The sequence below is a fragment of the Acanthopagrus latus genome, chromosome 11 (genome assembly GCF_904848185.1).
Source record: "Acanthopagrus latus isolate v.2019 chromosome 11, fAcaLat1.1, whole genome shotgun sequence".
In the NCBI taxonomy this organism is placed as follows: Eukaryota; Metazoa; Chordata; class Actinopteri; order Spariformes; family Sparidae; genus Acanthopagrus; species Acanthopagrus latus.
The window spans coordinates 11527233-11552806 of NC_051049.1; the positions used below are offsets into that span (position 1 = coordinate 11527233).

Genomic DNA, 25574 nt, shown 5'->3' on the forward strand with positions numbered 1-25574 from the left:
AGCAAAAGGTGTGTCAATGTGTAGAGGAACTGCGACCCGGGTCAGTTTTCATTCAGCATGTGTCAGTGGTCTGCTGGTGGTTAGAGAAACATGGAGCTTCACTCTCCATAGAACAGAAAAGGGCATTCAAGGAGAACACACCGCCATACTAAAACACGTCTCATCAATTGAGCAAGAAGGCGATTTCTTCAGCAAGCCTCCTGTACTCATCAGATAAACTGCAAATGACCCAGATGCTGAACAAAACCGAGTAGGTGTAGCACATTAGTTTGTGCTCTGCAGCTGACACACATGGTTGTGCTTTGTTTCCAAATCAGTGGACGTTTTACTGCACATTTGTCGTTGTAACGGCTTAACTGGACTCTACTCCATCATGTCAGAGCTTGTGTATTTTTTTTATTAAATGGTTATATAATCAAGATGGAATTACTTAAATATAATTGAAAAGGTTAAGTGCAAATCTTAGCGATTTGCTGACACATGCCGCCAATCCTCCAGCACAGACCAACCAAACGATAAAAAATAAATAGAATGCAATCACACAATTCAAGCTAACTACAATATATTAATATAGATCTTCTGATGTCATACGCTCATTAAAACAAAAAAAAAATGAAATAAAAGAAAAACACAGAATTCAATCACTCAGTTAAGTCAAGGTTCTCAGTTTCCCCTACCCTTGCCCTCCCCTACCTTCCCTCTCCATTAACTGTTCATGCACCCAATATCAGTATGATAAGTCAATATATCAAAGAGAAACATTTCTGGAAAATGCTGAGACTTGAGAGTTCAACATGTGGTGACCCATAGAATAAAGAGGTGGGATTAAAAAAAAAAGAAAGAAAAGCCAATTTGACAAGAAGTTGACATCATTTTCAGCCTGGGAGCAAAAATTAAATTCCAAAGCCCTTTAAAGGTCTTGCTGAAACATGAAATCTCCCAGTTAGGTAATTAATTGAGCTCTTTGTCATTATTGTGTCACATTCCTCGACAGCTTACCCCAGTCTCATTTCAACTACCTTACAGGGATTGTATAAAAATAAACTCACACGATCCCCCAAGTTGAGAAACAAAAAGGGGTAAAAATCAAAAGCCTTCCCTCCCCACGGCAACACTAATGTCCACAAAGCTCCTACAGCTCTCTCCCCGACTCTCAAGCAAATGTACACACACACACACACTTTCATACAAACACACACGTGCACACACAGAAACACTCAGGTTCAGCTGCAGTCACTAGTGGAGAGAGAGGGAGAAGCTAGTAACGGAAGCGTCTGGACAGTGGCTGCGACCACACCACCCCCACCCCACCCGTCTTAGACTACCATGAACAAATGAAGCCATGATATCAGGTGTTTTCATCCAAGTTGCCATTGTTCAAATTCACAAAGTCAGAGACTTTTGTTTTTTTGCACTCAGTCCTCATAACTTCTGAATTTTCTCAGCCACCACGATGGGGTTCTCCTTGCGTATGCGGGCAGCAGCTGCACTCCGGTAATCATAGGGACAGTCGTGTTTGTCAGAGTAACGGTGAATGGCACAGAACAGGTTGCCACAGCGACAGTCAAAGCCTTCAGTAAAGAGAAGCAAACAGTTAGTAAACATTACATATTACACTTTACATACAGATCATTACATATTCAAATAACAGGCACAATGATTATAATGTAAGGAACAAGTATTGCTCACCTTTTTTAGACTGGGCATATTTTTGTTTCACTTAAAATATTTAGTAACGAAATGCCTTTTAAGCTGAAAGGAAAATAGGACCTTGATAAAAGAGAATGTAACTCAGCCCACGTTCAACAAGGCCTCCAGGGCACAACCATTATTAGCACCTCAATGTACACTGAGGACATGGACAGAGTTTAACGTGCAAATATTTCTAACATTAAAAGGGGACTGAAGCTGCCTTTGAAGAAATCCAGTTCGGCAAAAGCGTGGAGGCCAGCAAGACACTGTGAAATACCTGAGACTGTGAAATGCACCACTAACCTGCAGTATGTCGCTCTCTTTACCAGTGTTTGATTGTGGAGAAGAAGACATTACACAAACCATGGACTGGGAGTTGGGTTATAGTTATGTGGGTTATAGATGTCTGGTATTTCCTAAACACCCTTAAGATATGTCTAAAATGTAGCAATGAACCAATGCAAATATGCTAGCTGGAGTAATATGTCACTGTCTCTTTGTTTTAATAAACATCTGGCAGCAGGTTCAGTTGCACACAGCTGAGGGCCTATTAGTTTGAGAACAGTTGGGCTACCGACACAAGTTTATACATGTGTTGAAATAAAGGCTTTTCACAGTCACTTACAGAGTTGCCTTAGAAGTCAAAGAAACACAACTTCATATCAAACTGTAAACCATTTGTTAACGATTTACATCAAAAAGGTATTTGAAATAAGTGTTAGGTAATACTTTATAAAGGCCCATATAAGTCATTCTAAGAAAACTGTATTTAATAACAGCATCATAAACATGTTATTGTTAGATTATGACATTTAAAAGCACTTCTAAGAAACTTAATGTTTACAACTTTTTGGCTGCTTTATTAGGATCAATACCTACATTAGTATGTATTTATGACCAGTTAACTTTGCACTTATTCATAGTTAACTAAGCTGTTTGAGGCTACCTGATCAAGAAGCAAGAGCAATGTCTTATTAAGGTGAATCATTTGGCACTTATTTACAGTTTTTTTCCCCCCACAAATTTCAAAGATATAAATGTCTTATAATTTAGCAATAATTGTGTTTGATGTTTAGACTTACAGTTTTAATAAACATGTTATGAGGACTTATAAAGGGCCCTATTACCTAACATTATTACAAGGATCTTAATACAAAGTGTTACAGAATGTCAGTAGAAAACAACAAGGTGCCTATGCTAAATCCTTAGCAAACACCACAACTAGGACATGTATTTTTTAAAAAAAAAAAAAAGATAAAATGAGAGCATTAGAGGTGAACCTGGCCCAGTGTTCTATGTGACTGAACACAAAGCAATCAGAAGTAAGATGAGTCTTCTATCTCAGTCGCTACAATCCCTTTCCAGATTCATGATAAAACCAAAAAGAACATTGTCTTGTAACAGTTCAAAGGACTGAGTTCACAAACATAGCCATCTCATTGTACGACTTCTATTTGATAAGATTTTCAATTTTAGGGGCATTGTCTGCTTCACTTTTACAAAAGGTGTACCTGGCAGTGCTGTGAATTTTAAAATGTTTCAGATTGTGCTATTGTGAAACACACTGTGAAATACCCCACCAACATTTGGACACTTTACGCCATAAAACCAGAAAAATAAAGGTTGTAAAGGTGACAACAAGGTATGACAAGAAAATGGCGCAATGAGTTAGTAAACAGTTGTTCTGAATTTCTAGATGCCAGGTTGTGATTATCACTGAGAACCCCAGTAAAGCAGGTTCATGACTCATAAACCTTTGAACCATGTCAAGACTAACGCTCCACTCAGTGTGTGTGAAACTCTTATCTTCCTTACCAGTAAGGCCCACTTTCTTCCGGCAAGAAAAGCAGCGATTCTTTTTCTTGTTTTTATCTGGAGTTTGGTCATTATCAGACAAAGCCTGTGCTCCTTCTCCCACTGGTTCTGGTGGGGAAAAAAGACACACAAGCACAATGGTAACAAATCAAGTCACCATTTACTTGTTCAAAAACAAGCTTGTATACAATGCAACAACAAAGAAGCACCCAAAGGAAGACATTGACAAGATATAAAACAAAACAAGTGTGACAGATGGAATAAAATAGCTTCATAATATTCATTATCTCTCTATCAGAGCCCATTCCAGCCACTAAATGATTGTTGCATTCTCCACATTTACACATTATGATGGTGGATTTGTGATGTAAATGGATAATAAAACCCTCTAAGAGCACGCTTGCACTCATGCCTACTTTAACACTGCATTACCCCAAAACAGGAACACTCATGCCAGAAAAATCAAAAAAGTTGATTAAATTCATCATCAAATATTGTTTAAGACATGCAAATAAAAGCAGGTCATAGAATACGGCGGAGCAAAAAACAAATGCAAAAAAACATACTTTATCATATTCGACATGAGGTAAACATCATCACTTGTGTTTTTGGGGATGCTGATGGTAGTGGGTGGCAAGTGCATCCCACAGTTTACCGGTTTATTCACCCACTGCTCCTTAATAAGCAGTTTCCTCCAGGGCTGTGAGAGTGACTCACTATGTGGATGTTGGGTAGGGACTTATTTGGGTAAGGACCACTGTTATTTACCTGAGCTGTTGGAAGTACCCTCCTCTTCTCCCTCATCAGCCTCCGCTCGATCAGAGTCTACAGCTCCTGAATCCTGGGAGATGCTCATAGCTGTCATCTGTTGGGTTACTGGACTGGGAGAGCTGGGACTGACATCACCACAACAACAACAACAACAACAACAACAAAACAGTTTGAATCATACTAGTATAATTTTCTCATTCAGAAATAAAATTACTATTGAGGACTACAATACATTTTGTAGTAAATGTCTGGCAGAGAGATTTGTGTATATTTTGTTAGACTCAAATGTTAGCAAACCTAGAAGCTCTTGCTGCCATCCAGTACTACTTACAAGGTATCTATGTGAAAATAGAGTGAACACAATTAAAACCATCAAGTAGCACAACGAATAACACAAGATTATTTAAATCCTTCTGGTCTTGTTTTGATTGCCTGCATACATTATCGCATTGTTTTGTTTGGTTACTGCCTACTAATTTCTTGGCTCTGTTTCCGCACACTCCCTCTAAACTACTCTGAGAAATGCTTTTGATGAGCTATCACAATCAACTTGACAATACACAGGCACCTCAAATAGGCAGGGCCTACAGCACACACACAATTAACCATGATTACACTAGGCAGGCAGATTGGGTGCAAATCCCTTCTTATAATTCCAAAATGTCAACACACTGGGAACAAATGACTGTCTGGACTTCTCTGCAGACATTCTGGCCAGAATAAACCCATTACTGGAACGACTTCTATGATAACTGGTCTCATTATATTGTGATTTATCTGTCACGTTAATTTTTGAGAATAAAAAACTCTTGACAAATTTAAAAATGTATTTGTTTGATTCCTTACATCCTTAAAGTGCAAATGGCACATATAGAATCAATCAGAACATTTGTTAAGCTATAACTTAATGACTTCCAGGTACACACAATTCAGTTCTCTTTGCTCTTTGTACTTCAACATATATACATCTAATTAATGTAAAATGCATATCAAATGCTATTATATTACAGCAACCCTTTTACTAACATCAAGCTGGAGACCTAATTTTCCTGTTGGCCACAAACTTAGTGACAGCTTAATTTTACCCAAAATTAGTAGTAGCTATTAGCCTGAAAGGAAGTGACATGCCGCTGATGGGTCGATTTGGTTTATCAGAGATGCGAGCAACGAAAAAAAAAAAAAAACCACAAAAAAAACTTCACAACTGCTTCACTAAACCCCATGACACTAAACCTTTCAATACTTTTTAAAAATTCAAAAATAAGTATTAATAGCATTACGAAAGCCAACCATACAAAAGCCGTTACAAAATCCTGCATCCCAGAAAAGTGTAGGCTGCAAAATGTATTCAACATTGTGCGGTAGTTTTGAGAATAAGCCCTAAAGCAGGTTTCTAAAAAGCACAGAACATTACTCTTCAGCTCTTCTTTCTCATCCAGAATCAACTTTAAGTGAGAGGTTCCATGATGGGTCCCTTTGATTACCCTTATTAAAACAGCCCTCATGCTTAAAACAATTACAATAATGACAGACACATTCTGTAGGTAAAGTGTAGCAAGACCTGTTTACTGACACGGAGGATGAGAGCAATTTTTAAAAGAGCACACAGTTTTGTTTGAAGAGCAAAGAAACACCATGTCTAACACACATTATCTCTATTGGTTTAATGGTAAATGTGTGCACAGACGAAAGTAAAATGCGAAGCAGAGATAGTCAGACACCAAGAAATTAAATTACAGCACTCCCACTGCCTCTCCGTGAAATAGGGTCGGAGATATATTTAACACTGTTGCCGATGAACTTCTTAAAACTTACAAAAATTTTGCATTGACTAGAAAAGAGTTCTAACCAGAAAACTGGTGTCATCAGGTGAAAAGAAAACTGTTTGTGTGGCCAAAGGATTGGAACATGATCCCAGCAGGTTGTGTGTTTAACAGATATACATTTAGAAGCCAGCCATCTGATTTCTGCTGAGGCAAGCTGTTGTACTTAATTAAAGGGACTAATGAGAGCACATTAAAACACAATGTGCTGCAGAGTTAGAGATGGACTGATCTACTCATTATTTAGCCAATTAAAACAGGAATTTTAACAACATAATCAAATGTCCCACATGATGACAAACACCCTGTACCAGACAAGAGGCTCCTGTTTTATTCGTCTGATTAGATTAATAGAAACATAGCAAACACAGAATGTCGTGTTTATAATTTTACTTGATGAATGACATCAAAAAGAAAACTGATTCACAAAGATCTGTTGTTTTGTTTTTTTTAAACCCCGAACAAATTCCACATGTATCAGTCAACATACCTGGCTGTCTGTTCCTCAGGTGGAGTCCCTGCCACCTCTGTACTGGGTTCTGAAGGTGCACTCTCCACGGTCACACTAGCCGACCCTGGTGATCCTACTGGTGATGTAGCAGCTGTGTGGGGACAGAACAGTCTGATAGCAACCAGCAGCATAGAACTTGCAGTTTTGGCACCTTAACACGGATGTCTCTAAATCTCTTTTAACTTGTGTTTTTGTTGTTTTTTTTTGTCTACCATGATCAGACATGTTTTGAGTTAATGTGAAAGAACAGATGGAGATGTCACTCTCTTGCTTTCTGATGCCACAGTGCAGGCAGCTACTGCTACCTCTGTTCTCCAACCCCTTTTAGCAAATTCAAGTGCCCCCTCCCCCCATGCCTGTATAGTTTTAGACAACTGCCTATTCCAAGTTCCTGTCTTTCCAACCTCCACTATCCAGCTCCCCATCCTACTTTTTATAGGTCATGTCTCTCCCATCTTCCTACCTTTCTCTCCTGGGGGGCTGGATCGTCCCCCTCCCTGTTGTCTCTGCAGGTGTTCCTTGTAGCAGACGGAGCACATGCCGTTGGTGCGGGGGTTACCATAGAAACCACATCCCATAGTGCAAAGCATTGGCACCTGCGTCTGATTGGTCTCCTGAGCCATGCTCTGACAGAGGGGGTAAGGGGGATGGGAGAGGATATTCCTGAAAATGGGGTTGCAGAAGTTAGTCAAAAATGATTAGCAGTCCCTATTTGGTCACATGGTTATTCATCTTTGTTGGCTAAAAGAGCTTGGAGACTGGCATTGGAGCATGAGAGTAGAGTTGGAGACAATGTGAGTTACTTTGTGAACTAAGGGGTTATGATTGTAAGGGTTGAGTACAGCTGTGATGAAGGTTTGTCAAACAGGTCCATACCTTCATCAACCAAAATTAAACCCAACACCACTGACAGTGTGACAAAGCCCACTTGTCACTAAATCAAAAACTGGAGTTTGTCACGCTAAGCCAATACATTTGTTTAAAATATGCTTTTGAATGATTGTAAAACACAAAATCAACCTCTGACATTGATGGCAAATAAATGCAACATAAAAATGATCACATAATAATGTAATGCTCCTCCTGTATCACTAGGAGCAATTCAGAAGTGTTCAAAAAATATTAAGCTGTGGAGTTGTGACAAAAACTAGATGAAGAGCGTTATACGATCATGAAAACAACAAAAAAAGAGACTAACACACTTTCAGTGAAAAAGTAAGCTAGCTCAGCTAGTTTATCCTTTCTGCCGCCGCACTGCAAGATGTTTTGGTTCGGACAAAGTTATCAAAAAGAAACAACAGCTAAAGACTTGTCCAAACAAAAACACCCAGAAACCAAAAGCAAAACCCCCAATTTCACCGATGAGCTTGCAAACGCTAACGCTACGTCGCTTACAATCTAGTTAGCTAAACAACTTACAGCTGACTGTCCCCAGTCCGAGTTAGTCCGCAGCAGAAAACAATTGGCGTCCTATGCTTGCATAGCTCAAAGCAACCACTGTAACATTAGCAAACAGCCCCACTAGATGTTTTGTCTGTCTGACACTGGATACCAGTGCTCAAACAAGAACAAAACTCGCTTGGTGGCCTTCCGCCGTGATGAAAACCGAGAAAATAAAAGACTACAGCGTCCTTAGCGACGACCTGTAAACAAATTCTGCGTTTTAAATCGAATAAACGCTAGTGTTAGCAGGCTAACGTTAGCTCAACCGCTAGCATAATCAGCCAGCCCAAAGACAGCGCGCCTGCCGACAGTGTCCCGGCTGGTTTAAAATCGGTTACACACAGCGGCCGTCCCTCATAGCGGTGTAAGTTGAAGACAGTACCTGGTTTTCACGGTACCGGGGGCTGTCGACGACCTTGGGCTTCAGATTTGTACAAGTTTCGTCCCCAGTAGAGAGCGCGGCCTCCTACCCAGCGCTAGCTCCCGACATTCGAAACAACGACCATGACGTCATCCTCAGTCAGCATCGATTCAGCCTTCAGTCAGACGGGCCAACACAGCAAAGTCCACCAGCCCCCCACAACAACAACAGCAGCACAACAAAACACTCAGGAATAATATCAATGTACTCCAGGGTGACACTGACGCCCTGCTGTGGCACAGTATTTACTGAAATGTCTTATTATTGGCAGTTCACAAGATGCTTCCACATACCCATCCAGGTTCACACACTACATGTTGGAATTAAAAGGGCAAATCTAACTAAACTCTGAATGTCATTACACACACATGTTTGACTTAGTTCCGGAGATGATTTTAAGAAGTGCCCCACCATCATATATGTGTGTGTGTGTGTATAACCTGAATCCACCAATATGAAAACTTACATTTTTGAAATTGAAATGCAGATGAAAAATGCCTGAAGTAATTTATAATTATTATATCATCAATTATCAAATTCCCAATAAAGTTTACAGTTTCTTTGCAGTTTATTGTTAAAAGGTTCAATATGTAAGAATTGGGAGCCCACAGATAAGGTAGGACTAAAACATTTCTTTGTTGTTGCAACTTTACATTTGTTGTGATAAGATTTTACAGGTTTGTCTCATTACAACACTGTGCTTGTGCTTTGGTTAAAAAAGACACTTGGTTAGGGGTAGGAAAATATAATGTTTTGGCTGAGGATACCTGTGTTGGTCACCACAATTCTGGACAAAACATCAAAACTTTTCATTTCTTCACATTCTGTTGATATCTTTAGTACAAATTTCTGAATGTCTCAAACTAAAATTCTTGCGTACGGCACCTATAAACTGTAAAATCTCTCGCCTCTGTCACATATCTTTCAAACATTTTTTGATAACCACATTTGAGGATTCAATACAACAAGGAAAAAAAAGTATTTGAAACAATGGTACAGGCACTTGAAATGTAAAAATACTTTTATCCCTTGCTGGATAAATAACAAAGTGCACAAATTAAATATAAAATCTGTAAGGCCATAGGTCAGAGCTTTAAGGCATAATTAAATCCCATTAACTTCTACATCACAAATGTAGTGTCGCCAGCTAATAAGTTCAAATTTAGTGCACCATGAAGAAAACATGATTTTCATTTCATTTCTTTCATTAAAGCAAGCACATGTATCATTAAAAATGGTCGATCTACGGTAAACACTGGTCCTCTTTCTGCATACTGATTAACTCATGAAACACAGCAGAGTCTAGTTGTGTGGTCCGCTCTGCTCCATCGCCACGTCTTCCTCTGCCCTCTCGACAGTCTGAGGGGCAAAAGGTCCCACCAGCCAGTTGAGCGGTGTGTTGTTTAGGAGATACTCCATGACACCATCCAGAGACTGCTGAACCTGGGAACAAGCACACACTAGTATTACTTTCAACAAAATTCACTAACTCGAAGCCAAAATTGTTTTCTTTATTTTGGTGAGGCAATAATGAGTTTATATCTGTACATTACTTAATACAACATAAGCTTGGCTGTCCTAGTTTCATAAATGCATATGGATGAGCAGACACCCCTGAGAATAGATGTTTGTTTATGTAAAAATTGCTGCTTAATTCCTTTTCCTCAGACTCTGCGGCTGTTATTTAAGCACCAGTAAAAATGTAATAGAAGGCCTAACTGTGCTAATCAACATTAAAATAAAATTTCAGGCACTTATCTATATTTAGCTAAGCTGACGCTGCAAAACAAAACACTGCGGTAAAGACAGTGTTGTGCAATTGGTACTTGGGTCAGGTGGTGACGACTCCGCTCCAGAAGGAGGGGTGTGATGGTACTGGTGTTCCCCAGAGAGGTGTACAGCTCTTCAGCTGATCGCCTCGCGCTGGTGAGCTGGTCCTGGACTGCACCTGGCAGACCCTGAGCACTTGACACCACGTTGGAGCACGATGACCTCAGCTGGTCGCTCATACCACGCACCATGGAGAGGGCCCGCCACTCTAGCTGCTGTAAAAAGAAAGTGGGAAAAAGAAAATTTAAATGATCATTTGAAAATTAACTGATGCTCCTTATTCCCTTCCCTTTCTTAGGTCTAGGTAGTTTCCCCAATCCCTTTCCAATTCTGATCACATAATGTAATGCCACTCCTGGCCAACATGAATCTGTGGGTATTACAGAACAATATCAGTCTCTAGACTGTGAGTCTGATTTAGAGCTGAATTTATGGACAAAATAATCTGGTTAGAGACCATTAATTCAATTCCCAAATGCTTCAGCCCTGACCTCAGCCTCATCTTTGGTCCCATCTGGCTCTGACTCAGTCTGTCCAGCTCCAGCCTGCTTCTCCTTCCACTCTGTCCAGCGCTGCAGCAGCTGCTCTGAGGCTCCTCCTATCTGGTTACTGGCGGTACCCAGACCGGTACGGGCCCTCTCTAGCAGGTCCAGAGTGCTGGTAATCTGAGCCACTGAAGCATACGTGGTATCTCTGGCATGCCGTGCACGGAGCAGGGACTGCTCTAGGGCTCGCTCCTGTACTTTAGCAGAGAGTTTCCCCAAGCGGACGAAGTAGCTGGGGCTGGCCAACTGGGTAGTCACCTCACTGGAGGCTGGTTCAGCCACTGCAGCTGAAAGGCGAGAGTGTTAATCTCATATTTTCAAAACAGATGTTTTGTGTGAAAGGGCTAACGAAACTGTTTAACATTCAGATGTAGGCGCAAACCGTCAAGTGAAGAAATACACAGTAGAAATTCAGTACTTGTACTGAATATATTTTCTTAGTAGCATGGGCTTTAGGGCATGTTTTCAGTGATAGATGGATTCACAATTACCTCCTGCTAACTGTGCCAACTGGTACATCTGTTGCAAGTCAGGCTACTTGACTCCAACAGGGTTAAAGCACATCTGCTTAGGCGAGACAAAAAGACTTGGGAGCCTCTTTACTCCCACAAGTCATCAGTCTGTGGAAGTTAAGGGAAATGCATAGTAACACCATCTCCCCGTGCCTCTGTTAAAAGCCACTTTGGTGAGTCAGGATGGCCTCTGCCACAGCAACCACCAAACAAATCCCTACTCCCCAGAGTTCTGCCATTATGGACAATTTCCTTCTGTCGCTGAATACTGTTGCATCTTTTTACACATCCATAATCAGAGAACAGGATGGCCTCCTGAGCATTACTGCTATAGTGGAGTATGGCAGGTTGTCACGATAACATGACATCACAGTAGCAGGTGTCAAAGCTGTGAGTGTTGGAAATTGTAAGAGCTTTTTGGGCCAAGTTCACAGAGGGGAAGCTCATTGTAATGTCCTGCCTCGCTCTCTATGAATAGCATCAACCATTCATGTGGTCAGATCCAGTCACCATAGGAATTTAACACTTTCATCATGATCATCTTGCCACATCACATAGCCTCACCTTTATAATGGCAGCGTATTTGTACAGTCTCAGCTATTTTGCTGTTTGATCTAACGCAAGCGAAGCAAGTATACAGCATTGGCTACTGACTGTCATTGTAAATTCCAAATCCTTCATGCATATCAAATATGGAATAAATTAAATTAAATAAATGGCAGTAATGCCCACTAAAATTAAAGCTGTAGGAAATTAGGTGTTATGTAAGGGATATGAGGCTAATCATTATGCTTAAACCTGCAAATGTGTTGCTTTAAAGCAAATCTGCAGCATTATTAATGCTTACCTGAAAGTAGACGGGATACCACTGCCATTGTTGAACTATGTATAGGTATCTTTTGATTTCAAGTGCAAATTTAAATCAGTATTAATTTAAAAGAACATTAACACGGTGTATATGATTTAGGGGGATTTAGAAGCATCTACCGTCAGAAATTTAATATTATATTCTTTATCAAGTTTTAATTAGTTTGCAATCACCTAAAACTAAGAACTTCCAGACAGTCAGCTACATTGCACCACCATGTGTCCCACAGAACCCCAGAAGACCATTCACATTCTTCACCTCACCGTAAGGGCGCGTGAGACGAGGGTTTTGTTTCGCTGGTTGCAGATTGCAAACGCACTGCGAGATACCACAAAGTTCTATAAACGGGACATTTAAAACACAAGGTTGGAATCATTTGTTATTTGATCGACAGATCTATAAATTCAAGGACTAACAACTGACAAAAAACAAAATGTAACTGAAAATTACTTTGTCTCTCAAACTTTCATCTACATCAGCATTGTCAATTAGGGATAATTATTTATTCGGAATCTTTTCAGCTTTATCAGAAAAATGGGAGAAAAGCTAATCTGCTTATTTATAATCCTGTGTGACAAAATTCTGGCTACTCGTTGTCCTTAATTAATTAATTCCTACCGCAGCCTTGTTTCAGCTTCATTTGATCCAACTGTCAAAAACACACCTGCCTATACCTCAGCAGTAGACATATGGATTCATCACCTCCTTTGGTTTTTATGGACTGATTATGTTTTCTACATTGAGGGTAGCTACTGACCCAGCTCCCTCTCAGTGAGTGGCAGGTTCTGGTCAACCCAGTCCTCGGATCGGCTCAGGGCCAGGCCCATCCCACTGCTGACCATCTGGCCCATCCTGGTGCCCATGGCGGTGATGATACCTCCGCTGACTGCTGCCCGGGTCAGCTCGACACCGCCCATCACAGCCCCCACCACGGCGTCTTTGGCTCCTGCCACCGACTGGTACACCATGCCCACTGTGTCCGACACCACCTGAGGAAGACAGAGACAACGATGTGCCGTGCTCAGAGCGCTATGGTGGGGACAGATATGACATTTGAGACAATTTGACTTACAAGGAGCAGTTCAGAGAGTAAGTGATAATGCAAGGTGTACTAGTTTGAGAAGAATAAGGTGGAAGCTAGGAAGTGGTGTTTTATCCATAAGATCCACTCATTTCTTTTGTAGGATGCCCCCTGCGTGTTTTATCCAATTTAAGGCTGGTTTGTTTTTACAGAGGGGTCACAGTAACTGGCTATTAGATATCGCAAAGAGTAAGCATGGCTCCTATGCTTACATTGAGTGTTTGGAGGGTCTTGAAATTTGTGACATTGGCAGTCATTTGATGCAGGTCTTAATTCCCATTTTACAAAAGCCATATGTAAGTAGGTGTCTCTCCATTTTTTTTAACAGAGGCATGGTTTTCTACTTCACCTTGTCTGCAGGTTGGTGAAGAATAGGCAGCTTCTCTTCCATCTTGTCCAGTCCTTTCAAGGCGTACTCATTTACTGTTGCAACTGAAACAAGCACAGAACAGAAACTTACGAAGAATTCCATTGTTTTCTCGCAGCTAACTCCATCAGCGGGAAGTATTACCATGTACCAAGAACAGTTACCCCATGATTCCACTGGACATGTCTATGTTACCTGCCGTATGCCATGCTATGTTGTTCTGTTGTTGGGTAGCTCAGATTGTGTTAACTGTTAATATTCCCGACTTTGTTGTGCTGTAGATCCCAAGTGTGCACAAGAGGTGTTTTATTTTTTAATTTGACCGGACAGATGATCCCGTTCAGCGGTCTGATTTCCGGTCTGGCTCGAACTGTTCTGTGAAGCTTGACACGGCTGTGGTTTGCTTCTGTCAAGAACGGTCTCTGCGTACATTCACCATGACACTGCTATAATGTGCCATGACGCAGCTTTTGGAAACAAGAGCACTGTCTCGAAAAGCCGCAGACAGCTACAGCGACCATAATGTGGCATAGACAGGCCAGGAGCGATCTGGCGGTAACAGTTTTATTGAGAGCGTTTTAAAGATTAAAAATGACGCTTCCAACAAACATACTGAATTTTTGAGGTTCTTGTTTGTATGTGCCGTTATTGCACATATATTACATTATATATTTTTTGGAGAGAAGAACCTACGCTGTGGTTCTATAATGTCCAACAGAGGCTTGGACCCGGTAGAGGCAGCTGCCCCCAGGGTTCGGACACCACTCTCTGCTACATCCATCACTCCCTTCAGCAAGGGCACGTTGTCTTTGGTGGTACTGTAGGCACTGGAAACCGCCCCGCACGCTGAACTCACCAGAGGGAGATTACTCACTCGAGACACAACGTTCTATGACAAAAAAAAAACAAAACAAAACAACCAAACAAACAAATAAAAACATTACAGTGAAAAGACAAAATGTGTAATACAGTCCTGACTGTGTAAAGAAAAGCTCTTTTCAGCCGCCTGGTAGGAATAATGATTAATTCCCTACAGCAGCTTATCAACATGAAATCCTGAACTTCAAATGAGTTCTTAGTATGCCTCAGTTTTGTAATAGATGTCACTTTGGGTCACAGTGCTCCTCACCTGCTGGTCTCCATTAGCTGGTTCCGCTGCAGCAGCTCCAGTCTCATTAGTTTTCCCGCTGTCTGCCATGGTGACTGCTGGATTCAATCTCTGACATGGAATACAGAGTGTCAGAAACACAGATTCACCTCACATTGCTCGCTATGCATGATGAAATAAATTTCCCTGTCTGATTTTTTCTTTTTTTGTTTAAATGGTTGATATACTTTATCTTGCAGAGAAGTAGTGTGTCTCATGAATTTAGAATTGGAAAGGCTGTCCTGTCATATGGTTTAATAATATAGGCAGCTATGCAACTCAACCATGTTAAATTCATTTGTCAACACTATGATGCAATGAGGATGAAACTGCCCTTAGAAAAACAAAATGGTGCAGCCAAGCATACAACTCAAGTCTCCATTGCAAAGCTGAATTTCTTTCTTTCTTGTTAACCACCCACAGCTGTATTTTTGCATTTTTAAATTATGTGGCATCCTGAGGTAATAAAATCTTGACATCTGAGGCTGGGCATTAATTTTAATTTGTTAATGAGATGAGGGATTAATATTTGGCAAATCACTGTGTAGGATAAGCATCTGTGAGTTTTCTTGGGTTGACTTCTAGATAAAATGACATTAACACTGAGGAGTAACAGTTACAGTTTCATGATTATCTGGCAAATTCCAAGTTAAATCACATAACAGAATGTCAAAATAATAGCCTGACACACTAATAGCACATTGTAATGGCTGAGGAGAAGTTTTAAAATATCCTGGAGTCATTGTGGACATAGATTTCACATGTTTTCTGTAATCTTTTTCCATATAGGCTCCTCCCTTTTATTATTTAGTATTTAGTATACATGGTCAAAAAGGTCTAGTACATCTTGACTACTGTTCAAGATATACTCCTATTTTGTATGTTTTTAAATGTAATACAGGGTTCTCCCCAGATGGTGGAACAACAGCACTATGCCGCTATACTGCTAGCTCAGCGCCACTATACTCATTTTCAATGTTAGCTGCTTTGTAGCGGGTGAGGGTGACGAGCGAGCGCCAGTCTGTCCCCCATCCGACAATAGCAAGCGACCCTGCCGCCATCCTAAAAACTAAATATTTCCGGGTTACAGACAATGGAAGGATGGATGACAATATCATATCATATCAGCTTAAAAAGTTAAGTTAACATTTCTGAAGAAAATTGACAAAATTGGTCTGTCCCCCTTTTACTCAAATGCAGTTGAGCTGGCATTGACTGGGCATGTCTGTGTTAAACCCGATGACTCACGTTATGCCAGCATTCCGAAGAGTTTCTGGTGACGTCACAGGATACTGAGCTTTCTCATTTTTGTGGAAAACTGTCAAATCACGGTGAGATAAAATAAGTCATCAGGTGTTGCACAAACTTGTGAGATCCATGCCAGTTCGAGTGCATGCTGTCATTAAAGCAAAAGGGGAACACACCCAAAGATGTTATGAAATTAACAGACTTTTTTAGATGTTGGTTGTCTAACAGTATTGGCAGATATTGGCTTATCACGAAATATCTGCCACAGCATGCATGTTGTCTGGATTACATATCAGAATTGTTTATATATTAGTATTTCAAGCGCATGGATTGCCTTCTTGTTTTTCAAAGTCAGTCTCATGTGGATGAGTCAAAAGACTTACTTCTTACTCTAGGTTTATTAAAATAAACTGGTAAGTGTTGGATCAAGATGCCAGAAGTCAAAACATGAACAAACCCTGCTCAGTTCTTCCATTTAGATGAACACTTCAGCTTCTTAAAATGTGTACAGTGTCCTTTAACAATGCTGTTTTCTCAAGGTGATTTTTGCTTTAAGGCAATGATTGATACGATACGAAGGGAATACAGACGTGATAAATTATGTGAAAATATTCAGGGGGCCCAGAGGTGAGTCTAATTTGAAATTATAGATCGGAGTCAAGAGAAAAAACATGAATATTGTTAAGAACTGTAGACCAGCAGGGCACTAATGCTGGTGATTGATTGTTCAAAAGCTCACATGAAAGTATGCCGAGAAAATGGACCTTGAATTCATTTATATCAAGTGAATCAAGTAAAAGTGAAACATTGAGCAATACCTCTCTTCTACTAATGTAAAATATTGCTTTAAATGAAAACCAGGCCAAAAGAATTGCTCAAGTCAAATTCTACACTGCTGCATTAATTGATGACTGCATTAATGACTAAAGTATTGCAGAAAATAAAAACTGAATAAATAAACGTACATTTTAACGGTCACATTAAATGGGTGAAATCCATAATTAATTCAATCCATCATCCAATTATATCCAGTTCCTTTTCTTCTTGAAATAAAGGGGAGAAATCATACTTTATAATTAAATTCAGCTTTAATCAATGAGTAAATGTCTGGATAAAATCCTATGTTCTGTTAGACTGTATGTTATGACAGAACAACATGTAAATTCATCTGCCATTTATTTTCTGCATTAATTAAATATTTAAACCAAATTTTTCAGTCAGGCCAACAGTATTAAGAAAAGCTATTTATTTATTGAATTAGTGGACCATCATATATTCACATTTGAGAAGAACTTCAATAATTCATCACTTATAATTTTTACTTGCTGTCAGTCCAGTGCATTACATTAGTTTCAGCTCTGATGTAATGCATATATAATCACAATATTTGTGTACTGGATGTAGTGTATATCAAATATGTTATCATCAACTGAGAATCTGTGTATGGGTAAATTAACCCTAAACCTCTGGGAATATTACCACAAAGCCATCCTGAGTTGATTTGCACCATTGCTTACAATAGCTTAATACAACCAAACATATCAAATGAACAGGAACGGCCAAATTCCTGATGGCAGACAAATTTATAATACCCATACCGCACTAGAACAATTAACCATGAAATGTATTGTCTAAATTCAAAATGCTCACCATTATCTTATTCCAGCTTCTCAATTATAAGCATTTGCTGCTTTTCTTGTCATATGTGTTGTAAACTGAATATTATCATGATAGTAAATAAGTGTGGATTTCCATTATTTTCTGATGTTCCAGACCAAATAATTAATCGTGAAGATAACTGGCAGATTAAATGAATAACGAAGACATTGAAGAGATGAAAGTGAGGCGAGCAAAAAGGGATGACAGCTGATTAGAGAGTATCTTCGGCAGCAAAGCATCTTTTCTTTTTCCATCTACTGCTCCCAACACATGGACAACATCTGTTTGTGTTCTGACAGATGGCACAGGGAGACATGAGTGGAGTCCACCTGTATTTACTGGAACACTGTTAACAAGTGTCTGCCACGCTCGACCTGATGTATGGGGCAGACAGTCAAAGAAGGACATGGCCTCTGTGAACATACTGCTGGGGAAAACATACAGCAGTCGGGCGAGGAGTGCAGCCGACCAGCTGTAACCTGTTGGCAGGATGTAGTAAATGCTCAGGTAAATTAGGCTACACATCCACCCGACACAAGGAACTGCTTACAGAGAGACGAGCCTCCTATCCAGCAAGCTACACTGAAGCCAAGCAGATTCACCATGTATGACCTTTATACCACAGATTCTTTCAGACGTCTGGGTGAATAAAATTCTCGACGTGAACTGTGGTGTTTCGGACAGCCTCTCGGGGCTCTGTGTGATTGCAAATTGCATTACGTTGCAACAGCTTGGTTGAGCAACATGTTTTTTTTTTTGTCTGAGAGGCAGTTGATGAGATCCTCACTGGCTTTATTACAAAGCAAAGTCTAACACTATACTCTGTGCTATCAAGTGTGAGATGAACCCGAGATAATTGTCACAGACACAGAAAATATTATGAAGAAGGCTGTTATGCAACACAAACGCTGTGTTAAGACTTTCAGAAATAATCAGCTCCCTGACAAGCGATTCCAGCAAAGCACTCATAAAAAGGCTACGCAGCCTCTGCCTATTGCGCTGTAAGACTATTTGTCACACCCTCAAAATGTTGAGCCACATCAACCCTGTCAGAGCTGACCCACGTGTATGTGACCTTTGATATAATTGGACTTGTTGGTTGGTTTATCTCCAGGAAACTATTGAGACTCTTGCCAGAGAGGACAAGAGACAGATCACTGACAACAGAAAAAGAGCTAGGTTCTTCAACACGGTGCTGTGAATATCAGCACATCATCGGCAGGGTTGGGCCGATAGGGGATGCCATCATAAAAGGTGGCATGTGTTGCTGCACATACATATGTCTTCATGTCCTGTTTATTATTTTCTTATCAAACCTGCCCAGTGAGGAGAAGTCACGCTGCTCGGTTACACTGATGGCAGCGGTGTTCTGCAGGCCACTGTTAGTGTGTTTCATTTTTCATTTGTGGGGAAAATTAATTTCTGCACGTTTTCTCAAGTACTGTACAATTTTGAGGTATTTCCATTTTCTGCTACTCTATACTTCGTCTCCACTACATTTACTTTAAACATTCAGTCAGTAGTCATTTTGCAGATTCAGATTATTCAGTGTTTACAGGCTATTCATTGTGATGTGTTATCAGTCAGATATTCTTGTGGGCGGGACATTGTGTGAAATTTTAAATCAGTTTAATTTATCGTTAATCTGATGAAAAATCATTGATACCATTTATCGGCAAAAGCTGAATATCAGCCCTGATAATTGGGCAGGACTGATAATTGTTCTAACTTTTAATCAGCACCTGCAATCAGCCAAAACGAGTTTGACAATAATTCAATATCATGCATTTCTATTCTTATATGTTTCAACATTATCTGAAAATAGTGTAGACCTGGGTCAGTGAGGTTAATTTGCAGGGGCTGAACAGCACCCAACATTAATATTAAGGTCTCCTGAGATGATAAGAGGAATAAGAAGGAAAATTAAATATGTCACACAAAATGATGTCTTTATTTTTTTGGGTGAGTTATTAAGATAATTATAATAGTTCACATTTCTTCAAGTCACTATGAATCCCTAAAATGAAGCAACTTGTGTGGAAAGAAATGACAACAGCTCATTTCCACACACACACAGAGGTCAGAAGTAGAAGTTGCTTCATTTTCAGGGGTTAATGTCTGAGTCCGATGTTACATTAAGCAAAGGGCCCTTTCACACCCATTGGAATAATAAGCAGCCCTCTCACATGACATGACAGGATGATATCATCAGTGCAGAGCCCACAGAAACCCACTTTAGGCTGTTTTATTTTACACAACACTGCGACCTTTTCAATGTAAAGCACGCAGCAGCTTTCATTTCTGACAGCTGAATGAACTTTGCCCCAGATGAAGATTTGTGAGTAATAACCTGAGCAAACAACAGCCTTTTTCAGTCGACTCGTCCTAATAAATCATAACTTCTGGTCGCTCCTCGATGTAAACATGAGCAGCAGGAGTGTCTACAACTGTCACAGGGAAGTTAAGCTAACACTGAACGGTTAGGTTAAGTTAGCTACCTAACGTACCACCGAGTCACGTTAGCCGAGCTCAGCGACGCGCCTAGAAGTTGGGGACTGATTTAGAAACAAAAACAGAGCCGTCACAGCTCACTGACCTCTCTGGCAGCCTGTTGTCCCTCTGTCCTGCTTTGAACTGCGGTGTATTGTTGGTGAATGGACCTCTCCTCCTGCCCTCAACGAGCTGGTCGTGATGCCCAACTACAGTATGGACATAGAGACGGGTGTGTGGGCGTGTCCGAAAAAAACTTTTAACCAATCAAATTAGAGCAACACGGAAGTGACAGTCTGTGGACACACCGGGGCCACATCTGTTGAAGCAGATACATGTTGACCCATGTAATAACCCTGGGAATTTCATTTAATGTTTGTCATTGGTGCCTATTTTAAAAGATTTTCTTCTGTCTGGGGCTGTGAACTGATGTAGCAGCGCAAAAAAAAAATCATGGATTGAAAACTAAAAACAGCCTACAAATGTGTGAATTTAATTAGTGTTGTCAGCATTAGTGGAGACTTAATGAGTACTAATGTGCACACGGTTATACTGTCAAAACTGAATATACTGCGTCCACTCTCAGCGCTGTTAACAATATTTCATTGGCTTTGTTCCTGCACTCTGCACAATGACAATAAAGTTCAATCTAATCTAAAGAAATGTATTTACAATAGTTAACAATATGAAGCAATGTTTTGAAAAAAGCAGTTGAAAGAAAATGTGTAGATTGGACCTTTCAGTCATCATTTATGACCAGCCACGAGTAGTGTCTTTACCTGCAGAGGTCCTGCACACACTGCCTCGATTTAACTATTTTGCTCTGCACGGGACATTTCTGAGCATGAAGCTTTGGGCAGAGCTGGATAGAAATGAGTCATAACCCTAACCCTAACAAGCATCCAGGAGGAGCTACAGAGCTGGGTAATGGTGGCACAGACAAATCCAACTCATTATGCCATTCTGCCATTCTGAGTAACATCAGCTCCAACAACTTTACGCTAGCAGGGCTTGAAGCTATAAATATTGTTCAACTGAATCTAAAACTTTTGCTTTGACTGAATGCTTCAAAATAATTTCTCATGTATGACATGTCTCAACAATATCACTGGACCACAAACAGTTTGACACATATAAGCCTTTGGAACCTGAATTTAGGTCCAATCGTGAGAGAAAGAAGACACTGAGACCTCAAAAGAAAATGGTAAAGAATTGAAATATACTGGCTGGTGTCTTCATACATCTATGATAACTCAGACATTTAACATTAAAATGAGTGATTCTAAACAATGTGTCATTTTCTCTCTTTTTTTTTTTTTACCTCTCCTCTTAGCATCCATCCTCAGCTTACTCACCCCTTCTTTGTCTATTGTGGCCATGTAAAATCTCCTAATCTTCATCATACATCTTTTTATGAGATGGCCTCTTTTCTTTTTCTTTTTTTTTCTTTTTTACAGTTCTTCCTTTTCTTGTGATGTAGTACCTATCAGTATTGGTACATCTTTGACCTCACCTCGTCTCTCAGCATACATCCTCTGTTTGCTCATACCTTCCTCATGTATCGTGGCTGTGTTGAGTCTCCTCATTTTCATCCTTAATTTCTCTAAAAGCTGACTTTGGGTTTTCCCCAATACGCACATTTTTTTGTCACAGCTCTTACTTTTCTGAAAGTGATGTAGCACTTATCCCTATCTGCCACAGTGTTCCCCTCAGTCTCATGTCCCCCCTGAACATACTCTCCATCACATCACAGGTGTTTTTATTTGTTTCTCTCTCTCTTATGCTTGTCACCCTCTTTTGACTCAGATGGGGCGAATGTGTCTTTCTGGTCACGATCATTTACCTCTACCTGTGTTTCCCCTTCCCTCTCAGCATTCATCCTCCATGTACTCATACCTTTGCGTCTATATCGGCTATGTCAGGTCTCATATCAACAGCACAGTTGTCCTTATCTTTCTCTTCCACTTGCTCTGTCATCCCTTTCTGAGTCAGACAGGAATAACACATCTTTCTGGTCCTCCTCATCTTCTCTCTCTGACAACAGTTCGTCTGTGTCAGTCTTTTGTGGCTGAGGGACAGACAGACAGACTAAAAGAAAGACGGCTGACTGACAGATACAAAAAAAACCCTTGACAAATACTCGAAACTGCTTCTGTGATCATTCAATAAGTCTCTCCTGTAGCACCTATTGCTATGACGACGCACGCACACACACACACACACACACACACACACACACACACACACACACACACACACACACACACACTGAACACATTACCAGCCAGTGCTGTCATGGCTTGTAATCAAATAAGTTTTCTAACTCGCCCACACAATGTGATGCTTCCATAATGTCATCCTCGCAGATATACTTAAGAACAACTGGACGATGTCCAGTGAGAATGACAAGACAACCTGCCATGCATCACAAGTTGGTGATAACATTTACATTTACATTTAGTTCCAACTCCTGTAGCACATAAAAAGGGGGCGGCTGTGGCTCAGGGGTGAGCCAGTGTCTTGTTACTGGAAGGTCACTGGTTCAGTTCCCCTGGTCTGCACCTCGCAGTGTCCTTGGGCAAAATACCCCAAACTGCTCCTGATGTGATGGTTGGCACATGGCATGGCAGCCAGTGTATGAATTACTGTAAGGTGCTTTGGAGAAAAGTGTCTGCTAAATACCCTAAAAAATGATCAGTAATTCATGCATGAAACAGAATGATTTCATATTAAAAGTAGGCCTATGTCATAGATAGACACTGTTGTCTGTAAAAAGAATCCTCTCATTTCACAGCCGACGCCGTTATCCCCTACACTGGAGATCCTGAGACGTTTGATTGACAGCTCAGTTGAGCTGATGGGACTTCTATACCCATCCTAGAGCCCACAACAGCCTATGCATTTTGCTCTTTGAATAGGCTGTTTTCCCACCTTAACAGTTATTTAAAAAAAACAAAAAACAAAAAAAAAAAACAACATAACATCCAACATCCAAGTTTATATATATATATATATATATATATATATATATATATATATATATATATATATATATATATATATATATATATATATATATATATATATATATATATAAAACTTGGACCATATAAGACCACTTGATGTGGACCCATTGCGTTTTCCAGCTAATAGGGGCAGTTACATTTCATCTGCTGGCTTATATTTGTAATGAAAAAAAATATATAAATAATTCAGTGTGTTCAAGCACCTATAGATTAATGCCAGGGGTGCTCACAGAGCTTTACTTGCGAGAGAAAAAAAATCATCCCAGAACCTTTCAAAAGAGGCCAAAACCATGTCTGTACTACTAATGGTTCAAAAACAGCTGTGTATTTACTTTGGGCCAGAGTGCATTGGTTCATGTGTTGTCTCTTGCATGATCTGCTATATGAGCTGTTACAGAATGAACAATAAACAACCCGGTACAATATATAGCTATTAACATAATATATTACACAAATGAAGACATACTTACAATATGTTACAAACATGAATTAACCACCTATCAACATGTATGAATTGCTCACAACTGGGATTAAAATTGTTTATATTAAGTATGAAAATGACAACAAAAATCTTGACACAAGATCCACAGTAGATTTCTTCTGGACTTTGCTTGTCGACATCATCAGTGGAGGAAGTTTGCAGTATGCAGTGTGAAAAAAATAATAACTTATGAATAAACATGAGCAATGAATATAACTAGTATAATACCAATAATTTATAAATATAATGGATAAACACTACATGTTCTCTCCTCTATAAAACTACAATTGTGTTTTAATGTCAATAATCCATTTCATGTCAAGGGGTTTGAAGAAACACTTGCTCACAGCAATATTACAGCGTTGTATGACTCAGATGTGCAGATGAAAAACATCAGCTTAGTACTTATTCCTCGTGGATCACATGCGATGCTGTTGCTAGTGTGAACTTTCTTCACGCCGTGTATAAAACCAGCTGGCTGAGCTGTGCTGAAAGTCAGACAACCATGTTAACTGCAGTTGTTGTAGTAAACCCTGAGAGGGCAGTCTTTACCCATTAAGTCAACTCAGACTTTTTTTTTTCCCCCTGCAGCCTCACCCACACTGAGCTCGCCTCGTTCTCAGTTGCATCCTTAAGATCTTTTTTACCGCAGATGCTCCACAACTCTGGAGCAGAGAGTCTTTTCTGTATCAAATATTAAAGAATAAAATATTCATAAATCTACAGGAAAAATAAGGCAGGGGTGGTAACGGAGGGAAGACTGCAACAATGGATGCTGTCATTTAATGCACTTTTTACATCAATAAGCTTTCTTCTTCATGTGGCACTCACACACTTTATCATTACACAGCCAACACAGCGTCTTCCCCTCCTGGATGCTGCGTATCATCGCCACTAGAGCTCTGTCAGTGCTCTCTCTTCATTCCAGGAGGATTTTCATTATTCAAGCCATTACAATTTTCATTATGTGCCCCTTTGTATTTTCCTAAACGCCTGCACCGGGCTTCAGAGGAAGGCAGACAGATTACCTCTAATGTTGCTTTCAGAAATTCATTAAACAGGACCTGCTGTAGGTGTGCTTTGGCCAGGTTTGAAATCCAGGCCGCGCTGCAATGTTAAAAACCTCAGACCGAGGGCCGCGAGGGGAAAACGGGTCAGAGCGAGAGGAAATAGCATGTACTGAGGGAACATGGGTGTGTTGTGCTCTTTCTTTCCTCTCTTCCTGTTTGATGTGTTTCTGAGCAACCAAGAAATTTCAACCTCTGAAGTTAACAGCAGTGCCACCACACTCTCCTGCAAAAGAGTTAGCAACATGTGCCCCGAAGGTGCTCATCTGTTCCTGCTTTACTCTTAACTTTGCTTCACTGAATCACTTGATTGAGGCCAAAATTGTTCTGGATATTGAGTAATTGAAGATTAGTAGATAACAGGAAAATCACTCATCCCTCAGAGGAAAATGATCACTGCGCTCCCCCCCCCCTCCCTCTCCTCTCTTTTCCCTGCCTGAGGACGTACCTTACAAGATAAGAGCAATAAATTGGCAATTTGAACAGATTTTCACGGATGTGAGAGCAGAACCCACAAATCGCGTTTATAAAGATTAATGCGGGAGATATTTTGTGCCTTTTACTTTCAGATCATTTGGTAACAATAGAGAAGAGAGACACAACATGAAGCGGCGATAGCACCAATAAATAATGCAAGGAGAGTAAGTGAAACACACGCAGTGTAGTATGAGGCACAGAGACTTGCGTACGTTCAATACAGCAGCCATTAAACTTGTTAATTAAAACAAATACACCAATTTATACACAAAATCACTGTAAACTGAGGATGAAATGCCA

General features: G+C 40.1%; 2 protein-coding genes across 4 annotated transcripts; both read right to left on the reverse strand.

Moving 5' to 3' along the window:
- Positions 1 to 376: 376 nt before the first annotated feature.
- Positions 377 to 8595, reverse strand: zgc:77486 (uncharacterized protein LOC405808 homolog). Of its 3 annotated transcripts, none has more exons than XM_037113835.1 (6): positions 8438 to 8595; positions 7076 to 7275; positions 6592 to 6703; positions 4276 to 4403; positions 3508 to 3615; positions 377 to 1571 (listed from the first exon to the last, which is right to left on the reverse strand). In XM_037113835.1, the coding sequence occupies exons 2-6, from the start codon at positions 7233 to 7235 to the stop codon at positions 1423 to 1425; spliced, it is 657 nt and encodes a 218-aa protein (XP_036969730.1). In that variant the 5' UTR covers positions 7236 to 7275; positions 8438 to 8595; the 3' UTR covers positions 377 to 1422. The 3 variants fall into 3 exon arrangements, with proteins under 3 accessions (XP_036969730.1, XP_036969731.1, XP_036969732.1); XM_037113836.1 differs by lacking the exon at positions 8438 to 8595 and adding an exon at positions 8032 to 8237; XM_037113837.1 differs by lacking the exon at positions 8438 to 8595 and adding an exon at positions 7815 to 7933.
- Positions 8596 to 9020: 425 nt separating this feature from the next.
- Positions 9021 to 20473, reverse strand: plin3 (perilipin 3). Its single transcript, XM_037113834.1, has 8 exons — positions 20330 to 20473; positions 14809 to 14898; positions 14373 to 14568; positions 13662 to 13744; positions 12989 to 13220; positions 10798 to 11138; positions 10303 to 10521; positions 9021 to 9919 (listed from the first exon to the last, which is right to left on the reverse strand). The coding sequence occupies exons 2-8, from the start codon at positions 14875 to 14877 to the stop codon at positions 9779 to 9781; spliced, it is 1281 nt and encodes a 426-aa protein (XP_036969729.1). The 5' UTR covers positions 14878 to 14898; positions 20330 to 20473; the 3' UTR covers positions 9021 to 9778.
- Positions 20474 to 25574: the final 5101 nt, after the last annotated feature.